This window comes from Poromitra crassiceps (assembly GCF_964638095.1).
Source record: "Poromitra crassiceps genome assembly, chromosome: 10".
NCBI classification, from domain to species: domain Eukaryota; kingdom Metazoa; phylum Chordata; class Actinopteri; order Beryciformes; family Melamphaidae; genus Poromitra; species Poromitra crassiceps.
In genome coordinates, this window is record NC_139631.1 from 2,598,146 (window position 1) to 2,615,528 (window position 17,383).

Consider the following 17,383-nt stretch of genomic DNA (forward strand, 5'->3'; position numbering starts at 1 on the left):
ACGTGTGAGGCTGACGGAGTTGTCGAGTGTAATCGCTTGCGAGGGTGTGAATCTTGCACTTCCAAAATCGTCGCGTTTTAGACTGCTAATAAGATCATTTTCAGGTGTTAAGAAAGATTAATGCTTTTGCCAGTTTTGTTCACTTTCTGCTTATATCTTGAGGAAGTGGCATCTGAATATATCTGGCCGATATTTTACTCTTAAAAATCATCTGATATTGGCCACTCAGTATCATCCATGATAACCCTAACCCATGATATGATGGATATGAATCAGGTCGATTACATATTTATTGTATAATTGATCAATATATTGGCTGTATAAGAAGCCCTTAAAGCCCCCCCTCCAGTGTATTTTGACATTTTTAAGATATTTCATGTTTCTGAGTCATGCCCGAATGCTGATTAGCCACACAGTTCGCCAAATATCTTTTGACAAATTAATTGTGTCCTCAAGTTAAGTTAGTTGCTAAAATGGAACAATGTGAATTTGATAGTGACTAAGGACGAGCTGGCATGTTAACTAGCTAGCTCTCTGTTAGCTATGTTAAACTGAGCCTGCTGGCTCAAAATGCCACTGAGTTAATAATCACATCGGTTTTGACCGGTTGTTGTGATCTCAATAACGCAGCTCTTCCTTGCCGTAAGCTATGGAAGAATACTCTTTCCGGCGTAACTTGCGTTGTTTTCCGGGCGTATCTCCTTGGTGCATAGCACAGAATCAGATGCCAGCAGACGCTCGTCGAAAGTTGAAAATGTTTGAAATAGAACACCAACCGTTAAACAGGTAGAAAGACTAACTGGATGGGGGCTGTAACATGAATTGATTGTCCCTCATTTGAACGAATGCAATTTACCAAGAATATTGTAGTAATCACATGACTTGACTTGGGTTTGCTCGTTGCTTACAGAGAGTGCTATTTTCTCCTTCTTTCCTCATTTCGTCAACTCTGCGAGTTGTGAAAATCTCCGTCTAGTCGTGCATTTTTGTCATTTCCCCATCTGTCTGGACCGCTGATCTGTCCCACCAACAGACTCTTCTTATCAGCTGATAAGAGTGTTTACGCCCGCCTTATCTCTGTCCGTTTGAGGGGCTGTGGAGCTGAGAGTCATAATTGATAAAATCCTTCCCCTTATGAAACCGTGGCGCTATCTGGCTTTGATACGGCATACCTGCAGTTATTACGGTCGCAGGGTTATAAAGTAGCAAACTCTTTGATCTACATGTAGCGGTGTGTGTGTGTGTGTGTGGGGGGGTATTATCTCGTTCTTTCAGACATCTCAGCGATACGATCAGTAATTCATTTGACTGTTTCAAATATTGCTGTTGTCACGGAACAGAAAAAAACATGGAACTGCAATTTGAATGCTTTTCTTTGCTCCAACTTGAATTGAAAGTTTCAGTAGTCCTGCTGCTGTATGTCGTGAGGGACTTTCATGACCCTTGAACCCTTGCGACCCGTTAAAATCCCACTCTGTCGTTTCCAAATACGTGTGTGAATGAGATAATCCTGTTCTTTTTCCACCCATCATCACTTAATTGATACATTTTACCGTTTTCAAATGGTGGAAATTGATACATTTTTCATTCTATTCATATCATATTCATATATTCTATTTGGTTGGAATCATCGGTCGTGTTCTTTTTTATACCCTCATTTGCCCTATTCTAATTTATATCCCCTGCTATAACCCCTATCCTGCAGTGACCCACCATTAAAGTCTCATCTAATCTAATCTTATCTAAACTAAACACAGCCACTACTGTTAGAACACAAGGCGTGCCACAGACAACTGCAGCCACTCACTCACTGCGGCTATAGCAGGTAAACTAATAGTGGTTAGTACTGTATCTTTATGCTGCAGCAGTATTTATTATGATAGAGCTATCATCATGTTGGGGATATGGATATGGGACGCCAAGCAGGTCATGAAGTTTTGTGTAAACAACATTAAATATGAAAGAACACAATGTTTAGTCTATGCAAAAGCCTGTCATGCATAATTGAGTGAGTCACAACTGATATCTCTGCGATACATTCAAAAGAGCCACTCGGAGCCAGTTGCATTTTTTTGCGGCTTTCTTTCAAGGTTAACTCTCGTTTATTTTCCCCGGCAATCATCTGTGGCTCTGGAATATTTTAAATTGTTGTGTCTTGTTTTTCCGCACGCCTCCCCATTACCTTGGAAATACTCTTGATGATTGAAAGGTCTACTCGGATAATCACAGCATTGAGAGGAACGGCAACATACTTGAAAATGTATGAATAAATCTCTCTCTCTCCAAATGCTTTTGTTGACCGCTAAGGGCGAGGGAGGCATGTAGCACAATCTGAGGTGGTTTTATTGTGGCTTTGTGCGCGCGCCCCCTGTTTTGTTTTTTCTGGTTTGTTGTTTTGAAGGCCAACAACAAGAACTTTGACTTGCAAATAGTCACGTTGAGATTTACAAGAGGAGAAAAAAAGACACAACCCACCAAACTGAACAGCATTTGAATTTGCCTTGTTAGCATAGCTGCATAAATCTTTTGCCAAATGCGCTCACGGCTCACAGCGCTAATAGTGTGTGCGGCGAAATCAAAGCCCTCCGTTTCTTCCAAGGCGAGGACGATCTGCATAATGTCGGCCCAGCAAGGAAGAGCAAATCCAGAGCATGGCTCCCCTGCTTTGCCTCCAATAACATCGTTAGCGTTTTGACATCACGGCCTAATTCTTAGTCGGTAGCACTGAGAGATGCCTGCCTCGGAGTGGGAGGGGCCTAATTCTTAGTCGGTAGCACTGAGAGATGCCTGCCTCGGAGTGGGAGGGGCCTAATTGTTGTCGGTGCCACTGAGATGCCTGCCTCGGAGTGGGAGGGGCTTAATTGTCAGTAGCACAGAGAGATGCCTGCCTCGGAGTGGGACGGGCTTAATTGTCAGTAGCACAGAGAGATGACTGCCTCGGAGTGGGACGGGCTTAATTGTCAGTAGCACAGAGAGATGCCTGCCTCGGAGTGGGACGGGCTTAATTGTCAGTAGCACAGAGAGATGACTGCCTCGGAGTGGGAGGGGCCTAATTGTTGTAGCACTAGTGTCCTCTAGTAAGAGAGTGGCGTCAGCGGAGGACCAAAATGCGAGATGATTCCTGCCAATGAACAGCCAGGAATGGGTCTAGCGCTACTTTTGCATGCTAAAATAAAGCTGATAATGTACAATTTGATTCAAGGGATGAAAAACCCTTTCAAAGTACAACACAAACTGTCTATTTTGCTGCAACTCGACAGTGCTGCTTTTTTTACTCAAGAGTTCCACTTTCTACTTCCTGGAAAAAAACTGGTCCATTGGAGTGAATGGAGATGTCGGAACTCCTCTATTATACGGCTCTGGGTAGCACTAAGATGCCTGCCTCGGAGTGGGAGGGGCCTAATTGTTGTCAGTAGCACAGAGAGATGCCTGCCTCGGAGTGGGAGGGGGGGGGGGGCCGGGGGTTCTCTGCTCTAAGGCCTTGTGCTTATCAGCACAGGGCAGATACTGTGCCAATGCTCCTGGCTGACAGGTGCGTGCGTGTGTGTGCGCGCGTGTGTGTGTGCGCGTGCGTGTGCGTGTGCGTGTGTGTGTGCGTGTGTCGGTGGTGGTCGTCAGCGGACCCCCGGGACAGGTGCTGAGGGATGGGTTCATATTTGGGAGCAGGTGCACCTCCCCTCCCCTCTCCTCTCCCCCAGGAGGCATATGGTGAGAGTGATTGGAGAAGGCCTGGGCCCCGCGGGGAGCGCTCCTCTCCCCCAGTTCATCTGTCCCAGACGGGCCCCGGTGGGACAGCCGGGGCTCTCCTGAGGGCCCCGCTGGCTGGGAATCAGGCCGAGGAGGAGGCGGCTTAAGCTTTCAGGATGACTGCTTTGTTGCGGTGCGGCGAGGTCACGCGCGCCCACCTCGGTTAGCTTCACACCGAGTGGTATTAGCCTGCGCCGCCGTCGCTACACATGTTGAGCGGCTAATAGGTCACGCCCTCTCATTTGTTTTGCGCCGTAGCTCATTTGTACGCCGGTGTTGCTTTTAGTCGGCCGCCTCGACTCCGGTGGTGTCCTGGTGTCACTGCCGGGAATAGAAACGTCATCTTGCCGTGATTTCACAAGCTCATATTTGTGCCCCGCCGTACAAACGTGATGTAGTCTTGAGTGTACTAGGGAGAGAGTTATGGGGGCATTTGAGGCCTTGTATAATATGTGTACCCCTTTTTATGTGCTCATTTATTATAAGGCCGGCTCTATATGAATAATGTATGATTAAGAGGCGTAATGGATGCACTGGGACTCGTCAAAATAAAAGCAAAAATCCATTTGCTCTCCCTGTAGTAAATCCACTAGCTTGTCCTTGGGCTAATTTCCAACCTGGGACTTGGTGGGGGAGTGAGTGCATGTCTCGATGGTGATTGCGAGGGAGGGAGGTGTTGGTAGTGCTGTAAAGGGAGAGAGAGAAGAGGGGAGGGAGAGAGAGACAGAGGGAGTGAGAGAGAGACAGAGGGAGTGAGAGAGAGACAGAGGGAGTGAGAGAGAGAGAGAGAGAGTTGTTGGTAGTGCTGTAAAGGGTGAGAGAGAAGAGGGAGGGAGAGAGAGAGAGAGAAGAGGGAGGGAGGAGGGAAATGAGACATGGATGAGGAACAAAGCCAGGAACACCTCTTTCTCTTGATCCCCCTCCTTCCACTCACTCCATCCCCGTCTCTCTCTCTCTCCTCTCTCTCTCTCTCTCTCTCTCTCTCTCTCCTCTGTCTCTCACCAGCTTACAGCTCCTTCCCCCTTGCCTCCGAGCAGCTGCCACTTCTGAGCCTGAAGAAAATGAAGGCAGATGAATCAATTTGGCCTGTGGCCCTAAAGTGCACTTGTCTGCGTCCCGGCCCGGGCGGGGGGGATAATGAGCCGATAGATTGAGCCGGTGCCGGGGCCCGGCACTGAGCGCCGAGGTGCCGAGCCCGCCCGCCACCTCCCCGCCCGCCCGCCCGCCACCTCCCCGCGCAGCGGTGGCAGCCTGGCGCTGGGTTAATGGGGGTGAGGGTCCTGTGCGCAGGACACTTTTCACAGCAAATCAGGGGGAAGGCTGTATCCCCCCCTCCCCACGTCACGCCTCCCTCTCCTCCCCCCGCCCCCCCCCGAGCGAGCGCGGGAGTGCGGCAGAGGAGAGGAGAGGAGCGTCAAGGCAGCTAGGAAGGAAGGCAAGGGAGGGGAGGGGAAGGGAGGGGAGGGGAGGGGAGAGGGGGGGAGGGCAAAGTCCAAGATCCAAAGGGTAATGAGGATTGACACCGGGACAAGGCTGAGGCACAACCTCCCTGAACGCCGCTGACAGGTGACGGCAGGCTGGGGAGAGACGAGGCAGAGCGAGAGGAGATGGAGCGAGGTGGGGAGGGAGGAGGAGAGGAGGAGAGGGAGGGGAGGAGGAGGAGGAGGAGGAGAGGGAGGTGAGGAGGAGGTGAGGGGGAGGAGGAGTTGAGGGAGGAGGGAGGAGGAGGGGAGGAGGGAGGAGAGGGGAGGAGGGAGGAGAGGGGAGGGGAGCATGCGGGGAGGGGAGGGGAGGGGAGATGAGAGGAGGCGATGGGAGGCAAGGGGGGTCAGGACCGAGAGGTGAGAGCGAGTGAGCAGACTGTCAAATGGCCGCCTGGCCCCTCTGCAAAGGTGAAGGAGGGGAGGCAGGTTCAAAGGAGCAGGACAACAAAGCATCACCCGCCAGCCTCTAGCCGACTCCCCACTGACAGCCTGCAGATTGATCGACATGGAGAGAGAGAGAAAGAGGGAGAGAGACAGAGAGAGAGAGAGAGAGAGAGCGAGAGAGGCAGGAGAGTTACTGTACTGTAGCTAAGCCTAGCCTGAACTGCTTGGAAGACTCCAGTCTGCGTCGATGCGGCGGGCGGCTAGGCTTTACTAAGCGGGGCTCTTTGTGACCAGCGTCAGTGTCAATGAGCAGCCTGAGTCCACGCTGCTGCTCCACTTGGGGGGGAATGAAGATGCTGGAGGGCCCTTTGAAGATAATTAAAGAGCACAGAGCAGCAGCCTCCAGAGAGGCACCGCAGACGTGTTCAATACCCAGACTAATGGAGCTAATTTCCAGTACATTATTCATGTAAAACACAGGCCTTACTTCTCTGCTCTTTCTCTACGTCTCTTACAGAACACCCCCCTCCCTCCCGACACACACACACACACACACACACGCACACGCACACACACGCACATTCACTTGCTGGGTGAACCTGGTTAACCTTGCCCCGTGCTGCATGGGTCAACCCTCCCATGTAAACAAAATTAATCCACATTTAAAAAAGAGAAACTGAAACTGGAACTCCTTTCTAATGGCCAGTCCTCTGAGAAGCAGTCCCCCCTGGTTACCCACAATGCATTTCAAAGGTGTGATCCTCAAATGCAGCAGGAGGGGGGGGGGGGTGGGTGGTGAGGCGTAATGACCTTGATCCTGCGGCACCACACACAACTGCCAATCACATCTCAGCAGAGACCGTTAGCCCCGCCCCCGAGCTCTCTAAACTTGCCCTTTAGCATTAATGACTAGGGGGGGAAAAACAACAGCATATGAAAGCTGTACAGTGGAGAGCTGAGGGCCAATTAAACACCTCCCTAGACAGGAAATTAGCCTCCTGCTTTAATCACATGCGCTCCGGCCTGCCAATCTGTTGTCAGACTGGCTGAATTCCTGCCTGGATCAATTGCTCTCCTGTCCTGCTGAACAATGGCCGGGGGAGCCATGCTAGCAGGGCGGCATCATTAACCTAGGTGGCTAATTAGCCGCTCGCTCGTGATCAATAGCCGGCCTGATTGCTGACTGGCTGATGCAGCCGCGGGCCCCCCCGGAGGAGGAGGAGGAAACACTTCAGAAATGTGACGCTGGGTAAACAGAGTGATCAGCAGCCACACTTGACGGTGACGACGCGGCGGCACCTCGAGACGAGAGGGGAAAAAAGAGAGAGAAGGCTGCTGTCTATTTTGAGATTGAAGGAGTGATTAGAGAGAGAAAGGCAGAGGCAGTCGAACCTGATTAGGCCCACCTGCCAGCTTCCCCCTTCCGCCCATCTCTATGCCCCTGATTGGCTCCCTCCCCACCGCTCCGCCCCCCTATCCTGTGTCACCGTTGACCTCAGCGCGCCGCTAACGCCCCTCGGCCAATCGGCAGGGTGGCCCCGGCGGCGGCAGGGTAATTAAAAGGGAATTGTGTCTACTTGGCTCGTGAGCTGGTGGGCATGAGGGTAGACAAACACGCTCTCTCTCTCTCTCTCTCTCTCTCTCTCTCTCTCTCTCTCTCTCTCTCTCTCTCTCTCTCTCTCTGTCTCTCTCTCCCAGCCAGGTGGTAGCGTACAGGACCTGTCAGATTAGCTGATGACCCTTTTAATTCTAGCCCAGCCGGGGGCCATAATTGATATTTACCGGGAAAGGTTAATTGTAGCAGTGATCTGCTTAAATTACAGTGGAGATCAGGAGACCGGGGCCAGCCACCGCGCACGCCACCGGGGGAGCTGCTGCACGCAAGCTGCTAGTCAAATGGATTGCACCCCGCGGCTGTCCCCACCCTCCTCCGAGGGGGGGGGGGGAGAGGGGATGCTGCGATTGGCCGGTGCTGCACCTGTGCAGACACCCCCTCGCTGAGCTTGCCAGCTTCCCATCTGCCCAGGAATTCTGGGTCCGTGCCAGCTTCAGGCCTGGTCTGGATGGCCTGCAATAAACCAACCAAGCCCTTCATGTTGGCACTACAGACAGATGTGGGTTTTTGAAGGCTCACACCTATACTGATATTTGTGGATTGAAGCTGCATACATTATGATACCTGATACCTGATTTTTTTTTTTTGGTATTTTCATGACCATGAAAATTGAAAAACGATGACAAGGCTATAGACCAAATCACCGTGACGTCACCATGTAAACAAATTTACTTCCGGGTACCACTTGGAGAAGGCGGCAGGTTTAAATGTGCGTGTTGTCAAATAAATGCTGTCAAACCCTCTCGCTGTTTTCGGCCGACTACTTTCAATTTAAATGGTTAAACGGTTGGTAAACATGCTTGTCCGACGTATCTAGCCTTTCTTCTGTGTTTGTTTGATGTAGTGTTAGCTAGCTAATAACGTTTGTTTGTCTGTCAAACTCGCTGTTTTTTTGCAGACTTGTTAACGTTACAGACAGAGCTACTAACCTCGCGTCACCAGGCTCTTCTCGGCGAGAAAGAGCTACTGACGCCACGTTAATTTAATTTAGCTTCGAGTCTACTCGGTCCAACAGGTAAATTAGCTAGTCTGGTCTCCACTAACGTTAGTGAAAGTGTTGTTATGAATGATATTAAACAACAACACAACACGGACGAACCATTTTTGTCTTCTTTGTCTGTTTTTGTCTTCAACACGTCAGTTTGTGCCGTCCACCGCCATTATAATGTGTGGACCTCAGGGGTACCCGGAAGTAAATGTAAACATCCCGCTGATTAGGTCTATAGTGTTTCGCTGTGATTTTACTTGAGTAAAGATGGGGAAACCTGTGAAAAAATGTCATTTAAACCATCATGCAACACTCAAACTTCCCACTGACAGCCATAGTAATGACATCCGTTAGGTGGGCTAGCAGCTCCTTAAGGCAGAGTGAGGCAGCTTTCTCTACAGGTTTTGCCATAGATAGACTATAAAAAGAGATGGACGGAGTGTTGCCTCACCCAGTGGTTTGTGGACTCTCATCTCGAAGCCTATAGTTTGGCGTTTTGGCTGCTGCCATCTTGGTTTTCACGCAGCTCGTGCGAGACGGCACAAAACCAGGGGTTCCACAGAGCCGCTGTGCCGCTTGCTATTGGTCCATAATCAGCAAGCTGTGCGATCACTGTACAGGCCACCTGTCAGTCACGCCCAAAACATAGTCTTTTTTTTATCATCTATTTTACTCTAAATGGGTGAGTTATATAAAAATTTACGCCCAGTACAGTTGTCATAAAAGGTGAAATTAGCCATATAGGTACATTACAAAACAGTTTTTTTATACAAGGCTGTAAATGTTTATACTTACTGTAAACTCGAACATTTTAACATTGGGTGAATGGGGATTGATTCCCTGTTGGAGCCCCCTGTTGGAGCCAGCCTCAAGTGGCCATTCGAGGAACTGCAGTTTTTAATACTTCCGCATTGGCGTCAATGCGACTGCCCCCTCGGGTTTTGCAGACTGACATCCCTGAAGCTGTAGAAATTCCACACCCCATTGGATGTGATGGAGTGGAACCGCCATCGCATCGGAGCGAGGTGGACGACTCTGATTGGTCGATATCCAATTTTCATAAATACAATATACAGTTTAACATGAGTCGACGCAGCCCAAAAATAGCTACATTCACACACAGTAACATGACCGTACTGTAACAACCACTCATGGTTTGCTATGTTGTTACTACATCACTGTTGCCGGCTGGCATTGCTTAGCAGCAGTGTGCCAAAGGGTTTGGGGTCGCAGGTGTTTTGGCTACAGCCATTGCTGCTTTGCATTTAGCCAAAGCACAAACTGACACTGAGGTGAGACACCACAGTGACTCTGTGCGTCCCTCAAGGTAAGAATAGTATGAATGGCCCATTGAGCGTCAGTTGAAGCCGGTGCAGTTGTGCTGTGTTGTTATTATGCGTAGCTGCCTACGTCCATGATTTGGTTGCAGGTCAGGTTGCAGCGAGTGGCAGGGAATAAAAATGGCATCTGGGGTCTTTTTTATTTGCTGGCTTTGTTTTCCAACCGATTTGGATGAAAACTGAAATGTTTTGTCTGAGTTTTTGATCTAATGGTGGACTGCATGTGGCTGCTGTATTGCAATGTGATGCTGCGAATGCTGGAGTAAAATGCACATATTATGTATTTTGTACATCTGCAAAATAACAGTAAATACTGTATACCCCACTTTTGATTATTAAGAGCACCTCGTTCTCTTGTGACACCAGGATAGAAAAGTGGATTGTTTTGTGTGGCTCGTTATAAGATGGATGGTTCGGGTCTTCAGTTTTGGCGGAGTCGTGTTTGAAGCTGTTGAAAAATGCCTAATAAGTAGGCTACAGAGCTGGGAATGCAGACAATTAAAACCCCAACCGCTACTCCTGCATCAATGAGAAACCATGTCGTTTCCACTATTCAAGAGCTGTTTTTGCCGGGTAGAAGCTTAGCATTTGCTCGTTCAATTAATAACATGACTATTTTCATTTTTATGGATCAAACATAAAAGTTTTATGAGCCTAACACTTCAGCCGGTGTTTCATAAAAGCAATAAGGCAGTTGACGCAGTGCCTTACAGTGCCTCTGCTGCTCGCCTCTTAACTGCTCTAACATGACTATAAAGCCTCTCGCACGGCTTATTGCTTGACTGTCATCGAGGTGCAACGCTTTGACGAGCTCTCCTTGTTTTTTCCCCGTCGCAGATCAAACCGCTGGCGGTGCGTCCGGTGAAGGTGATCGAGGACGAGGTGGTGCAGGAGCTCAGCCGACCCCACAGGAGCAACTCCAAGGAGCAGCTCAGCGAGGTGAGGACCACCCCCCCCCCCCCCACACACACACACACACACACACACACACACACACACACACGCCCACACCCCATCCCCTCCAGAGACCTCCAACAGAGACCCAGGCTATCCGCTTTCACAGGCCAGGGCAGGGGCACCCCCGAGGTGGGGTAAAGAGAGCCCGAGATGAGAGGGCAGCTGGTGCAGTAGCTCCCGCTGTTCCCGGCTCTCACCTCATAAATCCCCCCCCCCCCCCCACCCCCCCGTGTGCGTTATGAGGTTCGCCTGGCAACACGCAGACAGGAAATGATTAGGCCGGTCACACAGCGTCACCTAGCATTATTTAAAGCGCGACACGGGCTAAATGTAGACATGAGCTAACGCGGCGCAGCCAGGTGCGCGCCGACCCCGCCGACCCCGGAGTGGAAAGAGTTAAAGGCCCTGTTCCAATTATCGCCGCGCCGGCGTCCATATGCTCGCCCATTTAGAGGATGAGTAGGTGGCAAAGGGAAATGGAGGCCTGGCATTGGTTCAGCACCAGGGATAAAATAATGCAATTTACATACAGGGGAAGTAATGAGAATTTATGCAAAACCCCAAGCGGCTCATTTTAAATGAATGTAGAAATATGCTTCCTAACTAATGCCTGTCAAGCAGGCCTCCCAAACCCAACTAAATTCAATCAGACAGTTCATTTAGCTGACGAAAGCAGGAGGGAGAGAGAGAGAGAGAGAGAGGGGGAGAGAGAGAGACGGAGGGGGGGGGGGGGGGGGGTATGAAGGCTTTCCAGCAGGGGTAAAAAAAAATGATGGAGAGAATATGATTTTAATGAACTTATTAAATGCATTGTTTTACGCCATCCAGTATTCCAAAAAGAAAACCCCCGACATCGTGGAAAAATGGAGGAAAAAAAGACTAATCTTTCTCTCCCTCATCCTCGTTTTTCCTAAGCCTCGCTCCCATGTTTCTCTCTATTGCTCCGCCCCCCCCCCCCCCTTCTCCCCCCTCCCCCTCCCGCCCCTCCTATCTCATGAATTTGTGTAAAAAAATCGCTGTTTTTTTAATGAAAAGTCAGGAGGAAGAGGCGGGCTTGGCAGATAAAAGACCGATGGCGGTTGACAGCTCTGACAGGGATATACGACAAGCGCAAGAGAGGGAGGGAGGGAGAGAGAGGGGGAGCGAGAGAGGGAGGGAGGGAGGGAGCATGGGTGGGGGGTGCTGGTGGTGGGCGGGGGTGCGGGTGGGTGGGTGGGTGGGTGACTGTTGAAAATTGCACGCTGTAATCGCCGACGGTGTTAGATGTGGCACGTCTCTCTAATCTGCTGCCAAAGAAATGGTGCACAGACGCTGATCGTTGTAGCCATGCCATCCATATCTATCCATCTCTCTCTCTCTCTCTCTCTTTTCTCTCTGGTTGTTGTGTTCCCACTAAGTGAAGGCCTAGACATGACACACACAGAGTCTCCCTTATTTATTACATTTTTACTCTCTTTTTTTTGGTGGGTGGGGAGGGGGGGGGTTGGTTCCAGCTCTGCGAAATCTCCACCGCCGCAGCGAGAAGCTCTACTCGCTAATTTCCGTGAAACGCGACACACATCAAAGAGCGACTCCACCGGCTTCAAGAGCTCTTAACTAATGATGCCGGGTGTCGGCCTCGAGTAAAATGGATTTCTCTTGTCTTACCGCCCAAAGGAAATAGAGACAAATGCCACACTCGGACCCGCTCGCTCGCCCGCCTGTAAAAACAGTCATGCATCAATTTGGGAGCGGGGCGTAAGAGAGAGAGAGAGATAGAGAGAGAGAGATAAAGAGAGCGATAGAGAGAGAGAGAGAGAGAGAGAGAGAGAGAGAGAGAGCGAGAGAGAGAGAGAGGATGGTGTTTGTTCATTGCCACGGTTGGGTCTTTATCTGTTTATTTTGACTGGGTAATTGTGCCTGTGGTGCAGCGGGGCCCTGCCACTAAGCCACACAGGGATTAGGGAAATGTGAGGTGGTGATGGTGGTGGAGGAGGAGGAGGAGGTGGAGGTGGAGGAGGAGGTGGTGGAGGAGGGGTCTCCAGCAGTCACCCATATCCACCCACCTGCCTGCTCTAAAGGGCTCAGATGCGGGGTCCCGCGCTTCGTTTGGCCCGCCTCCCGACCTCCCGGCCGTACCTAAAACCAATAGTCTGGCCCCGAGAGGAGACGGACAGGCCCCGCCCCACTTGTCACCGCGTTTTTCCTTTTTTTCTTTTTTTAAGGAGAGCGGAGGAGGGGAGGGGCCATGGAAATGGGGAGAGGATTAGGGGGCGGATTTAGAAACATTTCTCTTCTCCGGGGCTGTTAGAGGATTAGGGGGCGGATTTAGAAACATTTCTCTTCTCCGGGCTGTTTAGTTAACCTTAAATGCCTCCAGCGTCTGCCCATCCCTCTCACCACCAACCACCACCACACACACACACACACACACACACACACACACACATGCACACACACACCCACGCACACACACACACACACAAACACACGCACTCCCTCCCCCACGCTCCCTCTCTGGGCGGGTTCTTAATCCTTTTGAAGTCCTAAGCGCTGCAGAAATCATTGAGAGCCATGTATAATGGCTTTTAAGAGAGAGTGTTTAGCTGTACGCCGACCCTATGGCTTATGAACCGCTGGCGTTTTAATGGATCCCCCCCCCCTCCCGTCCCCTCCCCCCCTCCCGTCCCCTCCTCGCCTCCTCGCCCTCCCCTCACCGCCACTAAATCCAATGGATTGTCCCTCATTATCATTTAAATAAGCTTCTCTTTCTACCCACAATGCTCCAAGTTGAATGAACTCTGCATAGTAAGGCTAATTCCAAATGGCCTTGGCCTCCCACCCACCCATGCAACGTATACACTCATGCGCGCGCGCACACACGCACACACACACAACACTTGCAATATGTAAACGCATGCACACCCACACAGATTCTCACACAGAAATGCACTTTATATCATATAAAATATTGCCTATATATACTGTATATATAGCCTTCTGTGCCTTCCTTCCTCCCCTCTCCCCTGCCGCCTATTGTGAGGTTGAGCAGGAGCAGGGAAATAGCCTTTTGATTCCCGCAGCGCCGGCTTTCCGGCTCGCGGCTGGACTCCTCCCTAATCGTCACACAGGTGGCGCTCTACGAGTGTGAGTGGAACACAGGCGTTGATGAGGGCGAGGGCCCAGAGTAAATGCAGGCGGCTGGTGGGTGCAGAACAACGGGAGGTGGTGCTTCGGTGGTGGGGGGGGGGAGGGAGAGGTCATTTAGATTGAAGGTGGACCTATGGATGAAATGGTGGAGCAGAAAGTCCCCTCCAGAGAGTGCAGGGGGGGGGGGGGGGATTGCCAATGGAGACAGAGGACCATGAGCAGTGGAAAGTGGAAGTGGAGGTTTGGAGAATGCTATTGACTGACAGAGCAGAACAAAGTGTGGCCCCAGCAGCCTCGGCTCTTGTTCAGCGTTAGAGAGGGCCACATCAGGGGTCAAGGGGCTCCTGAATGACATCAGAAGATCTTTAGCTTCAGGACATCAGGGGCCAGGGGCCTGACATCATAACACAGCACAGTGCATCTAGAAGAGTTTGCTTCCAAAACGAGGTATACACACACATGAGAAATGCAATGATGGACAACACCAAATAAAACAAATGGTACTTTCTAAAGACAGCATGCATTAAATCTCCTTGGCTGACATTTTTAGATTTTAAAGATGTTGAAAGATGATGAACACATTTTTATTTTATTTTCTCTAAATTTAAGCCTTTACATATAAATGAACGTCTGTTACATTCAAGCCATTGCCAAACGAGTTCCCATAATGCTGATTAAGCCTGTCACCCGCCAGATAACTCTCTCTGTATTCCAAAGTAGACCTGAGTTTTACAGTATATCTGTTGACGTTCCTGCGGCGGCCTGCAGCAGGCGCACCTGAAACTTCGGCCCGGACAAGCCGACTAATTCCAGTTAGCTTCCTGCTCACCTGAATTAGGTCAATAATTGAGTCGTACGGCTCTTCTAGACTTTCTTAATGTTATTGGACGAATGGATCAGATTCTAAAGTCAAACGAGTCATTTCGCGGGTTGTGTGATACTCAAAAAACAGTTTTTACATTCCAGACGGAGTAGTCTACGGCTATGAAAATGCTACATTCAAGTGCCGCTCAGTTTGTCCCATTTCCCGAGTAGTTGGGAAGTCGTTCTTCCTTGGTGTGTTCGCAAGCTTTTAAATGGTAATGTGGTAAACAACATGGACACTACAAAGAAGATGGCTTGTATTTTATGCTCGGAGCGTTTCAACATCACGTTGATGCAGTTTTCAGTTTTTTGCGTGACAACAAAGAGCAAAGGAAACGGTAGGCAACTCATTTTTCCGACACCACATGAATGCAGCACACATACTCTCACTGCCAGAAGCAGCCAGAAGGGGGAGACCAAGGTTCTGCACTAGAAAAAGTTACGCACTCAGCTTTAAAACGAATTGGCTGGAAAGAATTACACATTTTTACATTTGTAACATTTTATTTTATTTTAAAGCTGTTGAATGATGAACACGAGATGATGCTTCCTCTCTCTCCTCTCTCTCTCTCTCTCTCTCTCTCTCTCTCTCTCTCTCTGCTCTCTCTCTCTCTCTATCTCTATCTCTCCTCCCTCTCTCTCTCTCTCTCTCTCTCTCTCTAAATTGAATATAAAACATTTTGGAGGTGAACCCCTCATTTGCATTTGGCACTGCATCAGTGTGTGTTACGTGTGATACAGTCTGCTGTATGCAAACACAGCGCTCGCTGTATTGTGATGCTGTGTTTTGAACTCGGAGCAAAGACTCTTTTTATTGAAGAATGATGAGGTGGAACAAGAGGAGCAGGCAGTGTCTGTTTAGCTGCCAGGGTATCTGAGCTTGTCACTCCCGCTCAAAACAACAACAACTTCAATATCAAGGTTTGCCTTTCCATTTGATCTACTGAAGCGAGTGTCTGATTCACTTTCATGTGTCTGTCGGTGAACTCCAAATGAGACTAGTGCAGCCTCTCCTGTCAGCGGCTGGCACTCACCGTGCTGCCAAAGTGTCAATATATCCAACAAATAATTGGTGCACTTATTTGAAGTGCGTAAAGAGTGTATTGTAAGCCCATTAGAAGCAGAGATCTACCTGTTTACAATATAGCAGACAATATCACAAAATAACATTAGGTTTTATTATTGGCTGTCGGGGTAGTGCAGCTACGAGGGTCGTAGATTCGAGCCCCCCGTGTCACCTCCGTGTCCATACAGGCACAATTGGCCATGTCTGCAGGTATGTGGTGTCCATAAGGGTATGTGTGTCCTGGTCGCTGCACTAGCGCCTCCTCTGGTTGGTGGGGCCACCTGTTCGCGGGGAGGGGAACTGGGGGGAGGGATAGCGTGATCCTCCCGCGCGCTACGTCCTGCCAGTGAAACTCCTCGCTTTCAGGCGAAAAGAAGTGGCTGGCGACTGCACATGTGTCAGAGGAAGCATGTGCTCGTCGACGGCTCTCCTCAGATCGGCCAAGTGCAATCAGTGAGAAAATGGGAGGCAAAATCTGGGAGGGAAAAGGAAAAAAATAACGCTTTGATTTATGATCAAATTGATTTATTATCATGAACCATACAGTTGTCCCATGAGGTATGCCACGCCCCTCCATCTTTTCCATGTACTCACAATCTGCTTACAATGCACTTATAATGTCTTGTGAGCGCCACTCCCACTAAATGCTCATTTTTCTCAGAGAGCATTATGAAGACAAAACTCAAATTAATTATCTCAGGAGGACACATGAACGCTGGTTTTCCAGAGCAGGCCATCGCTCAGTTACCCCCCCTGGAGGAGGCCGGAGTGAATGGGAGTGACGTGTGTGGAGGAGGTGGGGGGCGGGGCTCGGGCGGGGCGGGGGGGAGGGGGGATACATGGCGGGGCGGGTAAAAGGTTAACGTGAATATTGATATGAAAGCGGCGGCGCTTCATCATGTCTGTGTCAGCGAGTGAAACGCTCCTTAAAGGTCATCCTGTTCTCCTCTCTCTCCCCACAGAGCTCCACTCACTCGCTGTCAGGCCGCGGCTACTCGGTAAGTGACATTTTCATGCTTCATAGCTTTACGGCAGAATTACAATCTCCAACGACCCGCGTTATGGCCCCGGCGCTCGACATTTTAATTATGTTAATAGAGTAATGGAGAAATCATGATATTAGGACATTACTTCTGGCTGACTGACTGATGAAATTGCAGGAAGGTGTCCTGCGCTACCTTGGCGGGGGGAAAAGGGCGCGGGGGGGGGGGGGGGGGGGGGGGGTTTTATTGGCATCGATCAGCGCGGCACTGCGCGCCCCGGCCGGCGCTGCAGTCAGGGGGCTGTCAGAGTCTTATATGTCTTCCTCTACTGACACTCATGGAGGATCTTTGACTCACTCATCAGACAATATGCTTAAAAGCCTTTTAAAGGGCGCCCGGGTGTAGACATAAATACGACCCCCTCGCGCCTTAAAATCACAGCCGTTACGACGCGTCTTATGACTTGTTGTAAATAACCTGATGTGTGCATTAAGAGGACTCGCCGCGTTTCTTTGTTCGAGGTAAAGTTTTCGCCTGAGAGGAATGTGTAATGGCCTCTGGAAAGCGTCAGCCTGATCCTTCATACGTACGCTGTTCTCAAAGTGTCAGAGAGGAACTATTTTTATCCCTTGAAAGCATCTGTTGCCCTGCGCCGTGTGCGTTTTGGAACCCCTAAGTCTCCGCCGTACGCCCCCCCTCCCCTCCCCTCCCCTCCCCTCCCCTCCCCTCCCCTCCCCTCCGCCATTGTTGCAGTGATGTGCCTCGTCTCTGGGTAATAGAGACAGCGGTCGTCCTCTGTGTCCTCTGCTTAAAGGGGAACTCATGA

The 17,383-nt window shown here is 50.1% G+C and overlaps 1 protein-coding gene across 6 annotated transcripts in view; it reads left to right on the top strand.

Moving 5' to 3' along the window:
• The window catches only part of fbrsl1 (fibrosin-like 1), a 420,341-nt gene that overhangs the window by 181,038 nt on the left and 221,920 nt on the right, over nucleotides 1–17,383 (top strand). For 5 of the 6 annotated variants that reach the window (XM_083644557.1, XM_083644556.1, XM_083644560.1 and 2 more), the window contains exons 3-4: nucleotides 10,396–10,497; nucleotides 16,537–16,572. In XM_083644557.1, the coding sequence (XP_083500683.1) occupies nucleotides 10,396–10,497; nucleotides 16,537–16,572 (138 nt within the window). The remainder of the gene's footprint in view (nucleotides 1–10,395; nucleotides 10,498–16,536; nucleotides 16,573–17,383) is intronic. The other variant, XM_083644559.1, reaches the window with a different exon arrangement.